Genomic DNA, 16,982 nt, shown 5'->3' with positions numbered 1-16,982 from the left:
TCTTTCCTGCCATGGCAGGGGGTCGGACTCGATGATCTACTCAGGTCCCTTCCGACCCTAGAAACTATGAAACTATGAAATGTTAACACTGAAATCATTAAATATACCTTCAAGAAATGCTCATATTTTATATTGTGTTTGATAGGAGTCCTCTTTCCCTTCTTCTCCCTACATTTTTATTTTGGCACTTCCTTTCTTTGGTTACTTGTGTCACATTTGAAAATTATTGACTGTTTAATTTTTAGGTTATTAATAGCTAGAAAACAATTTTAGATCACTAAAGTCTCCAAAAACATCCTTGGGAATTAAGTTCACCAGTACTGCTGGGTGATTTGAACTCTCTCAAGTAACTGAAAAATACCTAAAACTCTCCAAACATACGCAAAGGAGTTTTCAAACCACTGAACCAGATAATCATTTTCAACCTTTACCAAAGATACATTTAGTGAAAAGTTTCTCAACTTAATTGCTGCCACAATTTAACAATGCAATGCACTTTAAGGTTTAGTGAAGGTTTTTTTAAAAGTCACCTTAAAATTGCACATAATATTTGTGTACTCTCCTGGTAGAGCTAATTATAATGCGCTTATGGTTAGTCACACACAACCCATTTGCTGAGCCAATTTTAAAAAGAAAAGAACTTTTCTGCTAAAGAATGCTAAAATTCAACTGATGAGACACTTTTCCCCTTTCCACATACACAGTGGCTGACACAGCACAAATCAGCAGTCCCCAGCTGTCTCTTGCAAAACAAGATTAAATGTGGCTGGCTCTCGTCTCCATTCTCAAAGAAAGCTTCTCTCATACTTCACTACCACTATCAAATGTTACGGTGAAAAGCAAAACTTGACTCAGCTAAATCAGGACTTGCTTAGTGTTTTTTAAACTGGTGATTTTGGTTTTTCTCTGCTTTTCTTCCTTCACCCTGATACAGTAAGATTAGTTTTTAATGGACAGCATTAATAATTCATATTGGTGAGTGGCAGATCACTTAAAGACTTATTTGGTTGTGGTTCTTTGAAAGTCTCTACAACAAAATCAACTTTCTGAAGAAACATGAATGGCTTAGGAGGCCACTATGACAAGACATATAGACCTGATACAGAATAGCAGTACAAGGATTATTTTTTCCTAGTACAGACTAAATATGCTTGTGATAAATTAAAGTTGTCAGAGTAATAATTCCACACAGGGGGCACAGCCTTAAACTCAGATCTAAAATCCAACTTCTATTATCCATTTTTCTACTTTGATGTAAATAAATCAGCAAGCAAACAACAGAGTTGAAAGGAAATCAGCTTTTAATAGTAGACACTTTTACTACTTTGCATTTGTCAGGTTCCCTCACTTGTTTGTTTTATAGGATAGCAAAGTATAGATCTCTTTGGCTGTCTGTTCAGTCTTCAATTCTGCATAGATATTCAATAGGGCTGTGCGAAGCTTCAGGTGGCGATTCAATTCAGAGGAGATTTGACCCAAATCGGTGGGCAAATCTCTGAATCGGAATCAAATCAGGGGACCAATTTAAAAGTCCAAATTGATTCAAAGCTCTCCAAATCTTTGGCAAAGATTCAGAGAGCTTTGATGATTCGGGCAGTCTCTGGTGGCTGCAGCAGGAAGCTGCAACTACTCTGAGCTGGTCGAATACTATGGTAGCGGGGCTGAGGGGGGAGGGGACCACAGGGGGGACCCCTACCATTCTCCCTGACTCCCCCTCTCTCCCAGCCCCGTGACCCTCGCCCATTCCCCCAGTCCCCCTCCATGGCTGCCCCTGTCTACCCCAGCTGGGTACTTTAAAAAAAGCCCCAGTGCTCACTGTACTGCCAGGCAGAGGGGTGATCCCCACTGCCCCACTCTACATGGGGGGGCTCTGCACCAGCCTCCACAACCCCCCCTACTCCCCCAGTGCCCCCATAGCTGCCCTGCCTGCCAGGGCTCTGGCCCTTTAAGAAAAAAAAAGAGCCAAGAAAAGCCCCAGGACTCACTGCTCCTGGTGCAGCCTCAGGGCTTAGGGGGCTCCTGCAGAGCCCCCCCATGTAGTGTTGGGCAGCAGGGATCGACCCTACTGGGAGGAGTGGCGAGTCCTAGGGTTTCTTCAGGGTTTTTTTCTTCTTAAAGGGCCAGAGCTGGCCCTTGTAAGGCACCATTGAAGGAGCTGGGGGAGTGGGGGGGGGGTTGGGGGCTTGTGCAGAGCTCCCCATGTAGTGTGGGACAGTGGGGATCCCCTCCCATCTGGAAGCACCTGTTGATCCAGGGCTTCCCCCCCACCTCAAGTACTGGGAGCTGGGGCAGGTGGGGCAGCCATTGCTGGGCTGGGAGAGGGGCAGGGGATGGGCCTGGCCTGGCTGATTCAGAGATTCGGCCAAATCAAATCAGGACAATGATCTGAATCACCAAAACGAATCACTGTCCCCCCCAAATCAGCCAAATCTGAATCTGAATCTGAAGCAAATACTAAACACTTTACAGAGCTAATGTTCAATAAGGAAAGGGCATGGATGCTTTATGTTTTTCAATACTCCCATCCTGCCAGCTTATGCATTCTAAACTAAAAAGTTAATCAAAGCTCAAAAAGTAAAAGGCCTACAACTTATTTATACGCTGTATATAAACTCAGTAGTGTCATTCCATTTGTGTATCAAAAGTCAATACGTGTTCTAGTAATTAAGTGAATAACAATCAAACTTTGCAATCAGGGCTGCTAATAGAAAGTGGTAATGGTCAATTACAATTTATTGGTAAATTTGTTTATCACTCCGTTGTCAGCATGATGTCCTTAATTATTAGTACACTGATTTAAAGGCATTCTTTATTTTTAAGAAACTCCACATGCTGGAAGGCAATTAGATTGATGAAGCGTATTTGAATATGTTTTGAGAGAGACTGCTTCTGAAGTGATATTTTGAGAACAGGAAAATGCAAATAGGTAAAGATTTAATTCTAATTTAAAAATAAGCATATGGCTGCATATCCGAGAAAGCCCATTTTAAGACCACTTCCCCCAAATGTCCTACAACATTTCTACAAAATTCATTGTTAATATGTGGACTTTACTGAACCAAGCTCCCCTATGCAACCCCAGCACTGAGAAGGTTAGCGCAGAAGCAATGGAAAGAAAATCCTAGGTCTCTCTTCCCCATATTGTGGGCACTCAGCCTTCTCAGGTGGGGTCTCTGTGTCCAACTTGCAGGGCAAAAGCCTACTGGCTCACTCATACTTAAGAATAAGTTGGGGGAAGTGGGAAGATGGGTATGAATGAGTAGGGAGGGAGGGGCTTATAAATCCTTTCCTATCTTGGGACACCATTTGGCAGTATGTTGTAAAATTTTTCCTTTTTTAATACCCTCCTTGAGAATTAATAAAACCCTTTTATTCTGGGTGAGATAACAGTTGTCTTTTTGGGAGCTGGGAAGGAATTTTCTTTAACTGTCAGATAGACTTCTCGGTAGACCTGGTGGGTACGTTAGGTTGTAAAATCCACTTAGCCACAACTTGGCACAACTGTTCAATACCTTACAGATGAACACTGGGCAATTAGTTCTCAGATAAAATGGGATATTAAGTGGATTAGTAGGAGGCATCTCCTAAAGAAAATAGTGACTGGAGTTGGAGCTTGTAGTGTCAAAGAAAATATAACCTCATCTTGTCCATTCACCTCTTGTTTTATGGAAAGGGAAATGGAGTGCCATCAATGGTGCTGGGACCAAGTTAAAGATGCAGGAGGAAGAGGGGGAACTAATGACAATTTTCTAACTGATGTAACTGAGGGATGCAGGGCTGACAGTAGCACTCCCCATGCAGAACAGATAACAAAGGAAGGAAGCAGCACTGGACAAGCTATTGCTAGGTATGTCCTAGACGTGTAACCTAAAAGTCACAACCAAATTAAACTACTTTACTAGTGTCTTGTTGTCTTTCCTGTAGTGTCCACTACAAAACGTTATTAACGTTGACAGCTAATTAGAATTTTAAAATCACAGATGGAAATATGTTACATATATTTATATGTAACCAGTTACATTTACACACACACCCACAAAAATGTACCTGGTTATATTAGGACAGGAAAAGATGCATAAGCACTACTAAGAGTTTTTAATAGTTACATTATCATCCAGGTAACCTTAGATGTTCTGAACAATAATGAAAAGGTTTTTTAGAAATTAGGTACAAAAATAATTCTCCTCTTCATTCAAAACATCATTGACCAAATCCTTCCCAAACTCAGCCACCCTAAAGTTTATTCTCAGAAATCTAATTATAGTCAGTCAACTTGCAACAAAAGAAAAAAGGTTGAGGCCTTAGAAATAAAGAAGCTCATTAAAACAGGACACTCCATAATCCATAAAAAGCAGGAACACCTCAGCAGGAATTTGATTTATGACAGACTCTTCATAGCCATTTGTTCCATTTTAGTGCAGTTCTTTGATAGCACTAGGACAGGTCACAACTGCTTTCAGAGATGTATCAAACTTTCGCTCTCTTTTTAACACATCGTCATGGAAGAAGTTATGAAATGGCAGTCTTACGAGTTTTCTTCTTAATGCGTGAGAAGGTTTTCATCACGGAAAAAAATATGTCATGCTGTTCGATTTCTGCTTGCAGTGGGAGGAAGCTATGGCAAGCAACATTATTTATTTATTTGATTTATATGTTGTCCTTCCCACAAGAGGATCAGAGCAGCTTACAACAGAACAGAACCCACTATGCAATATCTCCGGCCAAGCTTTGTTGGCTAAGCAGCTGCCCAAATAGGAAGGTCTTACAGTGCTTCTAAAAGATGTTCAGGCTTGTGCTGTGGCAGGCCTCAAGAGGGAGGGAGTTCCAGAGCTGAGGGGCAACTACTGAGAATGACCTCCCTCATATTTTTGCTTAGCAAAATTGAACCATTGATGGTAGTTGCAGGCTGACCTGAACATAATAATTCTTTCTGTCTTCATCTCTCCAAAATCAGTTACGGAAGAGAGAACTGCACTCTGGGAAACAAACTTTAGTGTGTATCTTGGAAACCTGAAAGCAAGAGTTGCCTGTATGTTGCTTGTGGCCATACCTATTCAACAACTGTGTGTGTAAAATAAACAAGTTACACTAAGAAAATTCTTAGACCCTTTCACTGCGCATTCACAAGCATGGATACATCTGATTCACAGTACCTGTTGTTGACAATACTTTAGTCAAAGCAAGAAGCATGCATCTCAGTTATGTGGCACTATTAACTGGTGCTCAGATAGGCATTAATTTGAAACAGTGTTGAGAGCGAGCGAGAGAGAGAAAGAGAGAGAATGAATGTGTTCTCTGGGTTATCACATCCTGAAGTCAAAAATCTCTCCCTGATATTTGCACAACTGTACAAATATCAAACTGGAGAATGAGATCTCTATTTCAATGCACTTAGACTTCCAGATGCTCAGATGCTATCAGATCTCCTCTCCTCTTTATATCCAATCATAAAAATGTCAATCCAAACAAAGTTCTGGAAACATGACATTATAAACTACTTCCTGTGCCTAGCCTTACTTCTCTGACGGATCGTATTTACTCGAATACAAGATAAGGGTTTTTCCCCCCATTTGTCATGGGGAAAAAAGTCCCACATCTTGTAATCACACACAAGAAAAATCTCACTAAATATACTATCTATGCCAAAAGCAGCATTTCCTCAGCAACAGAAAATATGAAGTTGCTTTAATGCAGCCAGCACTGAGCATGGCCTACACTGCTGCTGGAAACCTACCACTAAGATAGGTTAAGGCATTCCATCTGAATAGGATTGATGGTAGTGCCCATTATGCGTAGACCCCCTCATTACTGACATTTTCAAGTCATAGTGAGCCACTACAATACATTTTGACTTCCTCTTCACTCCCATACCTGAGCTATATCTTTCTTTCCATTTACAATGATTTGTTTCTTCACCCGCCTTAAATGTCTGGCAAATTTCACCAAACAGGACCCCAAATAGTTCACCCAGAATCCCTTTGTCATCTCCTCTCTCAGCCTGTCATACACGATTAGCATGGCCCTGCCCTTCACATGAGTTGAAGCCAGATGAAATTGTCCTGTGCCTTATTTTCGCATACATTTTTGGAGTATTCCAGGACTCATGACAAGAACACCAGTTTCTGGTCATTAATGGGGGTTAATTAGCACATGGATCCTTTGTGGAGGGTGGAGGTTTCTGGAGCGTACATATACTGTGCAGTGCTGAGATGTGGGGTCACTATGACTTGAAATGCTGTTGCCTCTGGTGGGGCCCAGCCATGAGTCATGAGGTAAAATCATGAGCTTTTTGGTTCTGTGCTATTATCATGCATAGGTTGTACTCTAAGTAAGTATGTGCCAAAGTGATGCTTGGAAGTGTGTTTATGGGGTAACTGTGCTAAAACTTGCTGCAGTTTAAAAAAAGGTAACGTATCAATTCTAAGCTAAGTATATGGGTACTATATGAAAATTGCTACAGCCATGTTTCATTTCAAGGTTACTGTTTTCAAATTTGCTTATTATTTTCGTGTGCTAGGGGGAGCAAGGTCTGACAGTAAGAAGGGGAAGGGGATGTCAGGAGAAAAAGCTAGAGGGAAGCAGAGAGCAAAGGGGCTACCTGATGTCCCAAAAAGATTTTCCCTGCTGTAGCAGTGGAAGGGGGACAAATTCAATGCAAACCTCCAATTATTAGATTCTGCATTTGGAAAACTATAACAAATTTATAAATTTTCCGCATATAATTGTTTTTTTTTTTGGGGGGGGGGGATCATCTTATAATTAAGACTGTCTTCTATTCGAGTCAATTTAGTTGCTCTAACTGAATGGTATTACTACATGAACTAAGATATATTTATATATAGGTTTCCCTTGATTTTTGCGGGTTCTTTATATGTGAATTCACTGTTATGCAATGAGCACACTCAGACCCATAATTCATTATATGCAAAGAAAATTTGCTCTTATGTGATCAATATAGATGCCCCCCCTCCCAAGCAGGTAAGTCTGTTGGGGGAGGGAAAAGAGCCATGGCCCCACTAACCTCAGCCCTGGCTGCAGCAGTCGCTGAACTGAACCGTGCTCTGATTGTCCTCACCATGCCTGGGATCACCCCAACTCCTGGGCTGCACCATACTGTGGTGCATGCAGCTGGTGTCAGCTGCTCCGAGGGCCACTCCAGCACTGGCTGGGGTGAGTGCAGACAAGCAGAGCCCCAGGTAGTGTGGGGTGCAGCACTTACCCTAGCCCATGCTGCACCGGTCCCGGGAGCAGCCAACACCAGCTGCCTACACCAGGGCATCGCACGGCCCAGGAGCAGAGGCAAGTGGGGACAGGCAAAGCACAGTGCAGCCCAGCTGCTGTAGGCAGCTGGCGCCAGCCGTTCCCAGGGCCACTGCACCCAGGGCTGGGGCGAGTGCCTCTCTGTTCCCTCTGCTTTACTGCCTTGTGTAGCTCTGGGAATGACACCCCTCCCCTAGTCCCAGCCTCACACCCTCACCGCCATGGGAACCTAGCTCTATTTGTTACACTGTAAAGTGGGTTTGCTTTATGCCAATTCGATATATGCGTCATTCGCTGGGAACGCATGTACAGCATAAATTGAAGGAAACCTGTATTATTTTATATTTTAACTATGGTTTATTTAGAATTGGTGCAACAAATAGGATTTGATTTTGGTAAAACCAAGATATTCTAAATAAAATTGTTGCTTCTATTTCAAAGTTCAAACTGTTTTTCAGTGAAATCAGAACTTCCTTCCTCTGCTATAGAAATTCTCTAGTCAGACGCTATAAGTATACCTGACTACCTTGACCAATTTTTGGTATTTAATATCAATCAATCTTATGGTGTGCTTATCTTCTATTCATAAATTAATTCCAGAATTAAGTTAATTTTGAGACTGGCACTATTTAAAACTCCTTTTGTGGACAAATTATTCATTAAAGATGCATAGCTATGTCTACTCTTTGCCAGATAAAAAGTGCGTCAATTTAACTTTTATCAATACCAAATGAAGAGAGAATTTTGAAAAGTAATTTCTAACTATTCAGTCAAGTGATTACATGAAATTCTCTCCTGATGCAACCTGACAGTGAAATTCATCCCCAATCAAAGGATCACCAGAAGTCTACTGAAGTCCTCCAAGTAGAGTGCAAGTGGTTTATATGACCTGTGCTCAGCTTTCATACAGAAATACACTTTACCTTTATATGCTGCCTTATAGACTTTGAGCATTTTCTCTTATTTAAGAAGGCCGTTCTTGTGCCCTAGAGGTCTAACAGAATTTTGTATACACTTACTCTGAATTTCTCATTTGGGGAAGGGCATTTTGGAAAATCTAAATAATCTAGGAAGAAAGATTTGGCTCTAAAGTTACCTCAGTTTAATTACTCTTGCCTGAATAATCATTTTCCATTTGCTAATACTGAGAAATCCAACTCCAATAAACACTTCCAATCTACTTTGTATAGTGCTTTCACTACTTTTTCCTAATCTTAACCCGCTTAAATATAGGATTTTCTCTTGAGGGGTTTGCTTCTTATCCCTTGTCACCATTTAATAAAATAGGCTATAATATCCAAGATTGTGACAAACTATTACTGAGCACAGAATGGATCTTTCTTTTGCAAACAGTCTCTGCATTACACTATCAAACTCATTATTTTGTAAAGCTTTTTTAAATACTAGTACCTTGAGTTTGAAAAGTGCTAAAAAAGGCACTCTTGTCCATCATAGTATTTTCTGCCTATATCAGCAAGCAAAGGTATCTGCAGTCTTCTTTTATCATCTCTGAGCAAGCATATTGTTTATCATTTTATTGGCTTGTACTCTGTGCCCTTAAAAGAAGACTTTCTAATGTAACATTCTCTGTGATGTAAGACCACAATGCCTATGGCCATAGCTTCTTTAAAAATACTGTACTCACCTTTGTCATTATACTCCAAATTCAGAGTTTCCAAGGCTATTTAGGATATGCTGTATATATTTTAATCTGCAAAATTATAAAAAAACTCTTAAACTACATTTCAGGTTGTTGTGGACACTCCTTGTAATACAGGTTCTTTTCACCAGTAAATCAGCTTTTTTTTGAAAGAACAAAACTGGTATGGGTAAAAGTGAATGTTGAAGTCTTAACAATAATGTTTCTTTTGCTTATTTTATAAAAGGTAATTTTTAAATACAATTTAAGATAACACACTGTTAAATCATGATTTATGCTCCTAAAGGTTAAGTACAGACAGTAAAAAAGCCTGAGGCTGAACTGATTCATTCTTCTTAGACATTAGTCTAAGCTGTGTAGATTGAACTGATAAGCAAGTGAACAGACATTCACTTTTGATTCTGGAAATGCAGTCACATGCCTTTAATGGCCCAGGCCAGAAACCAGGGGGCACTACAGTACGCTTCCCTGCTTGGCTGGAACAGACAGCTTGGGCCAACACTAGCCCCCACCCTCCCCGTGTGTGTGTGTTGGGGGGGGGTTGCTACAGGGGAGGTACAAAGCACCCTGAGATGCTGGGACACTAAGGGTTAACTTGAATCTGGAGGGAATTTGGGAGAGAAGTTCAATAACTCAATTTATCCTAAATCACTTAAGTCTGACATTACATCCATCCAGGTTTATCTTAAACCAGTATCGGCAGTTCTGAAAGTGGTTTGTGTGTGGTTGGATTATGTGCACAACTTCTGTTGTATAACAGATATGACCAGTTTCCCATCACTTATACTGGTTTATGTTTAATTTAATTTTGACTCAGCTCAACATACTGCAGAGGGGCTGGCTGGGCATGAGGGTGCTACTCTGTGGGGCTTCCTGCTGGCTAGCTCTGGACTGTAGCATCCTCATGCTCCAGCCAGACCTGGTCAGCATCTACACTTGCACTGTGGTGGAGTAAATAACTCCACTGTAGGATAGTACTTGTATTGGGTAGTACTATCCTACTGCAGAGCTGATTAGTTTACATGGGCCTAATAGCACTGCATGTGCAAACACTGATGCTTTATTGCACAGCTAATTAGTCATCCCCACAGTAAACATCTCACGTAGACATGCCCACTGGCACAAACTGGGCTACAACTTTTAGATTCACCTCAAGGACTTTTGCCATTAGACCTAAAAGTACTGGACTGGTTTCCCCATGGGGATCAGCATTAGGAGATGAGATATAATTTCCCCAAATGCAAATGTTTGCAGACACTAGAGGAGTGGTGAAATCAGTGAATCTTTCAGCCTCTGAAGGGAACCACAGTTTAATGGACAGATTTTCTGGCCATTTCCTCCTAGCTTGGACCCTTCTGGCCCTTTTTTCCTCCCATCAGCCTGTCCCTCTGCCATTCGTGTCTCTGACTCATACCTGACTCCTTGTCCCAGTCCCAGCATCTACCACTCTGGCAATTCATCCCAACCTCCATTGTCTTCTCAGGCAGTCCTAGCTTTTTCCTCAGGCACATTTGATTTATCCTACTTTTCCTTGTCCTTCAGTCAATCCTTATGCCTATGCCCCCACAATCCCTCTAGCTATCAGACCCAGACACCCTATCTCGGATTCTCGTAACACCACATCAGTCCCTTGGGCCAGTCTCTTTACACAACAGTCTCAGGATGAAGCGACACATTACACTTAAACTATACTAAATCTGTGGAATGTTAAACAGCGTTACAAGTGGAACGTGCTGTGAGCAGTTACGGGTTAAAACTGTTCCTTGCCTGTACAGTCTGAACTTGCCATTAGAAGGCTGGTGAGCAGGGGTGCGACTAGAATCCAGGACCTGTGAGCTCTATCCTTACCCTGGGGGAAAGAGAAGAGGGAAAACTGGGCCTCCTGGGATGCTGTAGCATTGCAAATTGCTCATTTTATCTCTGTGGAGCAGATAAAAGTTACCTTAGCAGAAGCTAGGTACCATGGCCCAGAGTAAATCTTTGCCCGAAGTGGCATTATTTGAGATACTAAGAATGTACTGGGTGCAGGCTAATGAGCTTTAATGTGTGGATGCTTTTGTTTTATAGTTCCATTCACATGGTCGAAGAGTAACAAGCAACTTCACCTTCAGTCCCAGTACTCTCAACACCTGGATCAATGTTTGGATTGCCTTCCAGGCTCCTTTTTCAAGCCGCATTGGTTCCTATAACATGCCCACACATTCCAGGCTCAGGCTTACATGTTTCTTAGGGACGGATGAAGAATCATCTAGAACTACAAGATTCTGCAATTACAAAACAAGTCCTACTCAGCTCCAATGGATTTTAGTTGCACAGAAGTCTTTATTGAGCAGGTGTGAATTCTGATTTTTCAAAGGCTTACTCCTTGGTAAAATTATGAGAGTGTTTCACAGGAGCAACACAAGATAAATCAGCCAAATATCAAGTACGTGCTCCAAAGCATGGCAGCACCAGAACTTTTCGAAGTGCCTGCCAAAATATTTTTTAATATGGGCAAAAAAAAAAAAAAAATGTTCTTACAGGCGCAAACATTCTGGCTAAAATTTTCCAAAAAAAGCTCGCCTTGAGTTAGGCCGTAGAAAACAATTATAACCAAATACTGAAAGCTTTGTAGAGCCATAAGCAAATGAGTCTTATGAAAGAAAGTGTTAACTTTAAACAGTATTCAGTTCTACCAACACCTATAGAAAGGCTTGCAGTCTTGTTCATTTATTATGTAACAGACCCTACCCTATTTTGTATAATTTATAAAAATAGCTGACATGAAGTTAGTTTCCCTTTTGCTGCATTTTATATATTTTAAGTATTTTCATTTCTCTCTCCATTTTAATTTTAATTAGAAGAAAATCCCATATAAATAGCTGAATTCTTAAAAAGTGTTTTTATGAAAAAGTTAGAGATTTGCAATAAAATGAATATACTAATTAATTCTTCATAATGCATAAAAGATTAGTCAGTCTATTTCCAATATCATAACGTCCATTTAAACTTGCTTGTTCATTGTGTTGAAGCAAGATACTCATTGCAGGAAATGTCCAACTCGGTATTGGAACATAGGCAAAACCATCCAAGATTGCTTTCCAGCAAAGAAGATGAGCAAAAACTATTATTTGCCATAGCTTGTGTATCATGGATTTGTAGCTCAAAAAATATTCCATAAGGGATTTAGATGAGAGTTCTATGCATATGCATTCACAATTTATTTCCACTAAAAAAGTGCAGTACTGGAGAAAGATGAAATAAAAGTGAACTAAATAGAGGTCTCTAGGCAAAGGCAGCTCATCTTGCAACAGTCAGATAATGACCTGTCATGTACACTGCAGCTTTTCACAAAGTAGATCTTAAACAAGGATGAAAGGATGGAAAAGTAAGTAGCAAAGTCGTCGTAACTAATATGATATATGTTTAAACCTTTTGCTGCCCTGGTTCTTCACAAAAACTTAAATTGAGAGGAGGCACTTAAAAAGTACTTTTTTTTATTTAGGAAAAAAAATAAGAAGGGGAAGGGAATATATTAAGTGTATCCCACTATCCCCCATCTTCTCTTTACAAAGAGACCTTGCACCTTAATAAACTAATATATAAATCAGACATAAGCTGCTGTTGAATGCAAATATATTATACTATTATGATTATAAAATATTGGAAAATTCATGATTTTGAACAAATATTTGTCATTATTGAAAGTGCAGAGGAATCTAATTTCAAGGGAGGTAGGTAATGTTATTGAAAATGGCTAGCTTATAGGTTTATTTCAGGTTTCATGTGATGTAACAAAAACTACAATGTTTTTGAGATGAGAAAGCTTGTCAGACCTTAGTAGTGAGCATCACCCATTCCATAAAAGTGACAGGCAGTATTACCGGCAGAGAAGATGTTGCCCTCATGCCCTCCAGCAAAGTCACTGTCTGTCTATTATTTGACAGACAGGGTAATATGGGAATATGTTACAATGGTGGGGAAATAACTGACAAGATTGCTGCAGAGTCCTGTGACATATTATGAGCAAAATGGAAGTAGCCTGCACAGTGCTTGTGATAGATAACATATGTTTACTACCACTACATTTCCTTCATTTCTCCCATTTGCACTCATTTAAGTAAGATCTGAAAAATCATTTTACTCATTAGGCAAACAAGTATGCAAACTATGCAAGCATTACTGGGCTTTTAAGTCTGAAAACTATAATTAGAAAAGCAGAGAATGTAATCACTTTTATTAGGACAATACGTATTGGCTTCCATACCATAAATGACCATTCACCCAACATAAACTGTCAGTTTTTTCTAGGGCTAAAATAGCTATGCAAAATACACATATGGAAAGCTGGTTCATATTAACATTCATACTATGGTAATTATTTAAATTGGATCAAAAAAGATGAACAGCAAAAGGAATAAAATAAGTTTTCTTTATTAATTTTCAGTTAGAAATATTATTTTATAAAGTTTGATTTCTCCACTGAAGGGAAGGATGCTACATAATAGTCATCTTGGCACAAGCTGAAAATACAATCCTATTTCACTGCCATAATCCTTATAGGAAACTTTGCTGTGACATACCAAAAATTGGATTTAGTGGCTGAGTGAGAGATGGACAATGCTGCTAGCCCAAGTCTGCTATTCATCCATAGGTCAGACAGAGTGCAGCAAACAATGCAAGTTTCCTCACATTGTTCCTTTTTAATGGATTTATATTCAAATTCAAGGAACCGCCCCTCTAGCACAGGGGAGGGAAGAGACCAAAAAGACTTTCTGAAATCTTCTTGGCAATGAGAATACATGCAGGGTACTGGATGTACAATGTACTCTATAGAGCCACACACTAGATTGACACTGAAAAAAAAAATTTAAAAAAAAAAATAGACCTTTAAAAATTTTTCTTCACATAACAGGAAGTCCATAAGAAAAGTTTAAGTCAATTAACATGATACTGCTACATTTTTACAATGCAATGAAGTGTTAAATAAAGAAAAACGTGGTGTATTTAATAATAAAGGCTTTTCTAAATATGGATAGTAACATGGATTTCAAATAAGTTACCCTGCATGACTCTGCAAGAAAAAAGAAATTAGTTAAGTAACTAAACAAAACCACAAAGAGTCCCCATAAGACAACTTTTCAGTACCCGTGATATTCATTACTTTGTTATTCAAATAAAAATTAAAACTTTGTTTAAAATAGTACAATAAAGTAAAGACTTTTCCTGTTAAACTTTAATTTTAAATATGGGCCCTTATGGATTAAAAATGAAAATTATTCTGCCAATAGGCATTGTTTTCAAATATGATTCCTTTCCTAACAGAGAGAATACACAGCCATTATACCTGGTAAATTTATTTCCATGCCCCCCACCAAAACCCTGGTATTTTACAAAAGAAATCTTAAAATGAATAGATTCACTACAGAAAATGCAATAGAAGTTGAATCAATTCCCAGTTAATTATTTGAAAAACACAACATTTTATCTGAATATGTAGTTGGGCAAAGTACCCCAAATACACATTTTGCAATAACAGTTCCTTTGTAGAAATACTCTGAAAAAAATAGGAGACAGAACATTTTAACTAATGTTATAAAGAAACCCTTTGGTCTAAGAGGCTGACAGGAATTCGATATCAATTTTAATTCACTCTAGGAGTGACCATTGTATTTAAGTGGTGTTCAAGAAAGATTGCTTGATGTCCAAACCATAGTAGACAGCTAATTTCCAGTGTCTATCTTTGCATCTTAAGAAAGAATGATTTGATTAACCCCCTGGTGAAGCAGAGTGCCTTATTTTACTTGCTGGAAAGGAATACCAGTAATCCAAAAAAACCTATTTCTCAAAGCCTCAAAAATTTATATCAACTATGCTTACAAAAAACATTCCCAAAGAATATTAAAATCTAAAGAAGTTAACTTGAAAATGATGCTCTATTTTTTGTTTAACTTTATTTCCATGACTACACTTTTTTGCAGTCATTTCCCTGTATAGTCAGCTTTTGAGTTTTTCCCTTTCTGAAAACAAAAGACAATCCTATACATTTCAGATAAGTTTTAAAAGCTCTATTATTTTAATTGTGCTCGATCAGAAACTTATTTCTTTTAATTAACCAATTAGAGAAATCAATTTGGTAGCATCTTTTTAAAGGATGCAGAGGTTACTGGCAGCCATGGCAACACTAAAGCAGGTACTATGAAGGAAAATGTAAAAACAAAACATCTGGCCTTTGTGGCCTAACATGGCAGAAGTGGACAAATATTGTAAGCATTAGTACAAGGAAGTTTGAATAATTAGAATTTTAAGTAAAAAGGCTATGATTTTGTCCTATAAACATACAGTATCATAACTTAATAATACCCCTTGCAAATGATGTATGTTGAAGGAAAAACAGAGGTTTCTTTCCACAACACTCATAAGTATGTTTATATCAACTATTTAATATCTACTATTCATATCTTTAAAGGTTTCTGCATTATTAAAAACTTAAAATTTTTTCCCATATTTTAATGAGCAGTATATGAAATGGCATTTTACTAATTTTATTTTGAAGGCAACCACCATAATTTTGATCTCATAAAAATATTATGTTGAGAAATAAACCACCCTTTGTCAATTAATACAATTCCAGTTTGTATTTTTCCTTCCTTTACTTAACGCAAATATAAAAACCTTACAGTGAGATTTTTACTGTCATACATTCAAAGATTTTTAGCACAGGTTTATGTATAGCATTCAAACACAAATGCAAAATGAAGAGATGTGCAATGGGGTGTGCGTGCGTGTATGTGAAAAGGCTGCTCAAAAACAGAGTACCTCCTCTGAGTTTTCACGGGCTGAATTAACTTACTTTGGAGGATGTAGAATCACACTCTTGACAAATCCATCCATAGCCAGTCTGTTTGGGAGACTTTTTCAAAGGAGGGTCCAGACAACCAAAATGGTAGCAGAGCCTGCATTCATCACACCTGCAGGTGGAAAAACATATTGCATTTCTACACCAATTCGATCAAGCCTCTCTATAAGCACTTTAGGGTAAATTGCTGTTCACACATGGAACCCCGAAATCTCAAGGTCACTGGTTTGGTTTAAAACATTTTCAGGAAGGGCCATTTACATTTACAAGTCACACATTTCAAACATTTTTCTATTCAATTTGGAATATTCTGATGCAGAAAACATGGAGACAGCTGCACATATTCTGCATTTTTATCAAACACCCATTGATGTAGAAAATATGTCTTTTAATAGTTTTGCAAACAAATGCTATAATATATGATCAACCAAAAATATTGCAGGACAATTTGTAAATTTTTCAGGATTTTTCTTTCAAGCTACATTGTTGTTGTATAGAATCCATGGTATAAGCAACAACAATTTACAGAGTTTGCTTTCCAAGTTACAGCACTTTTTACATTACACATTTCCTGGCCAAACCTTCATAATATTGCCTCATACATTTAGTAAACCAAATAATACACAGTTCACAATTTTATGAATTAGCAGAAATAAAAGTTTGCACATATATTCAGTAAGAATTAGATTTTCTACTTAGGAAAGGTTTATTTAAATATATGTTGTTGTCATCTTTTTCCTTATTATAACTGACAAAACCACAATTCTGGACTTACTAACAAACCTTTTGATAGTATTTTTTTACTACATGTAGGTCAGACAACAGACAGAAATATCCATCACAGCTATTTTTTACTCAGACATTCTCCATCTACTGAAACAGTATTTGAATAGATATACTACAGTGTTTCATGAAAAGAGAATTATAGTAGGCAACATGCTCAACAGGGAAAAAATTTAACAGCAGATTGTGAACATTCATTCATCTTACTGAAGCAGTTGTCTTCACTTTAGTTGCATTTGCCCTATGTCCTCTTATACAAAAGGGAATGCTTTTTAAAATTAATTTGTCAGATTCTCTCTATTTGATTTAGGTGTCTCAAATATTTGAATTAAGAACTCAAAAGGCAAGAAATCCAAAAATAAAACTTGTAAAGTAAACATTTTTAAAAATGTTTAAAATTGTAACTTCAACTTGCAGAATGCCCCCTTACACACGCATTAA

At 38.4% G+C, this 16,982-nt stretch overlaps 1 protein-coding gene across 5 annotated transcripts in view; it reads right to left on the bottom strand.

Annotated features, from left to right (window-relative positions):
• The window catches only part of PHF14 (PHD finger protein 14), a 290,125-nt gene that overhangs the window by 78,816 nt on the left and 194,327 nt on the right, over positions 1-16,982 (bottom strand). For 4 of the 5 annotated variants that reach the window (XM_019533897.1, XM_019533919.1, XM_019533887.1 and 1 more), the window contains exon 17: positions 15,753-15,870. In XM_019533897.1, coding sequence (XP_019389442.1) covers positions 15,753-15,870 — 118 coding nt within the window. Of the gene's footprint in view, positions 1-14,141; positions 14,457-15,752; positions 15,871-16,982 lie in introns of those variants that run through there. The other variant, XM_019533903.1, reaches the window with a different exon arrangement.

This window comes from Crocodylus porosus, unplaced genomic scaffold (genome assembly GCF_001723895.1).
Source record: "Crocodylus porosus isolate Cpor-Errol unplaced genomic scaffold, CroPor_comp1, whole genome shotgun sequence".
NCBI lineage: Eukaryota > Metazoa > Chordata > Crocodylia > Crocodylidae > Crocodylus > Crocodylus porosus.
The sequence above is the reverse complement of the archived record's forward strand: the minus strand, read 5'-3'. Positions and strand labels throughout refer to the sequence as shown.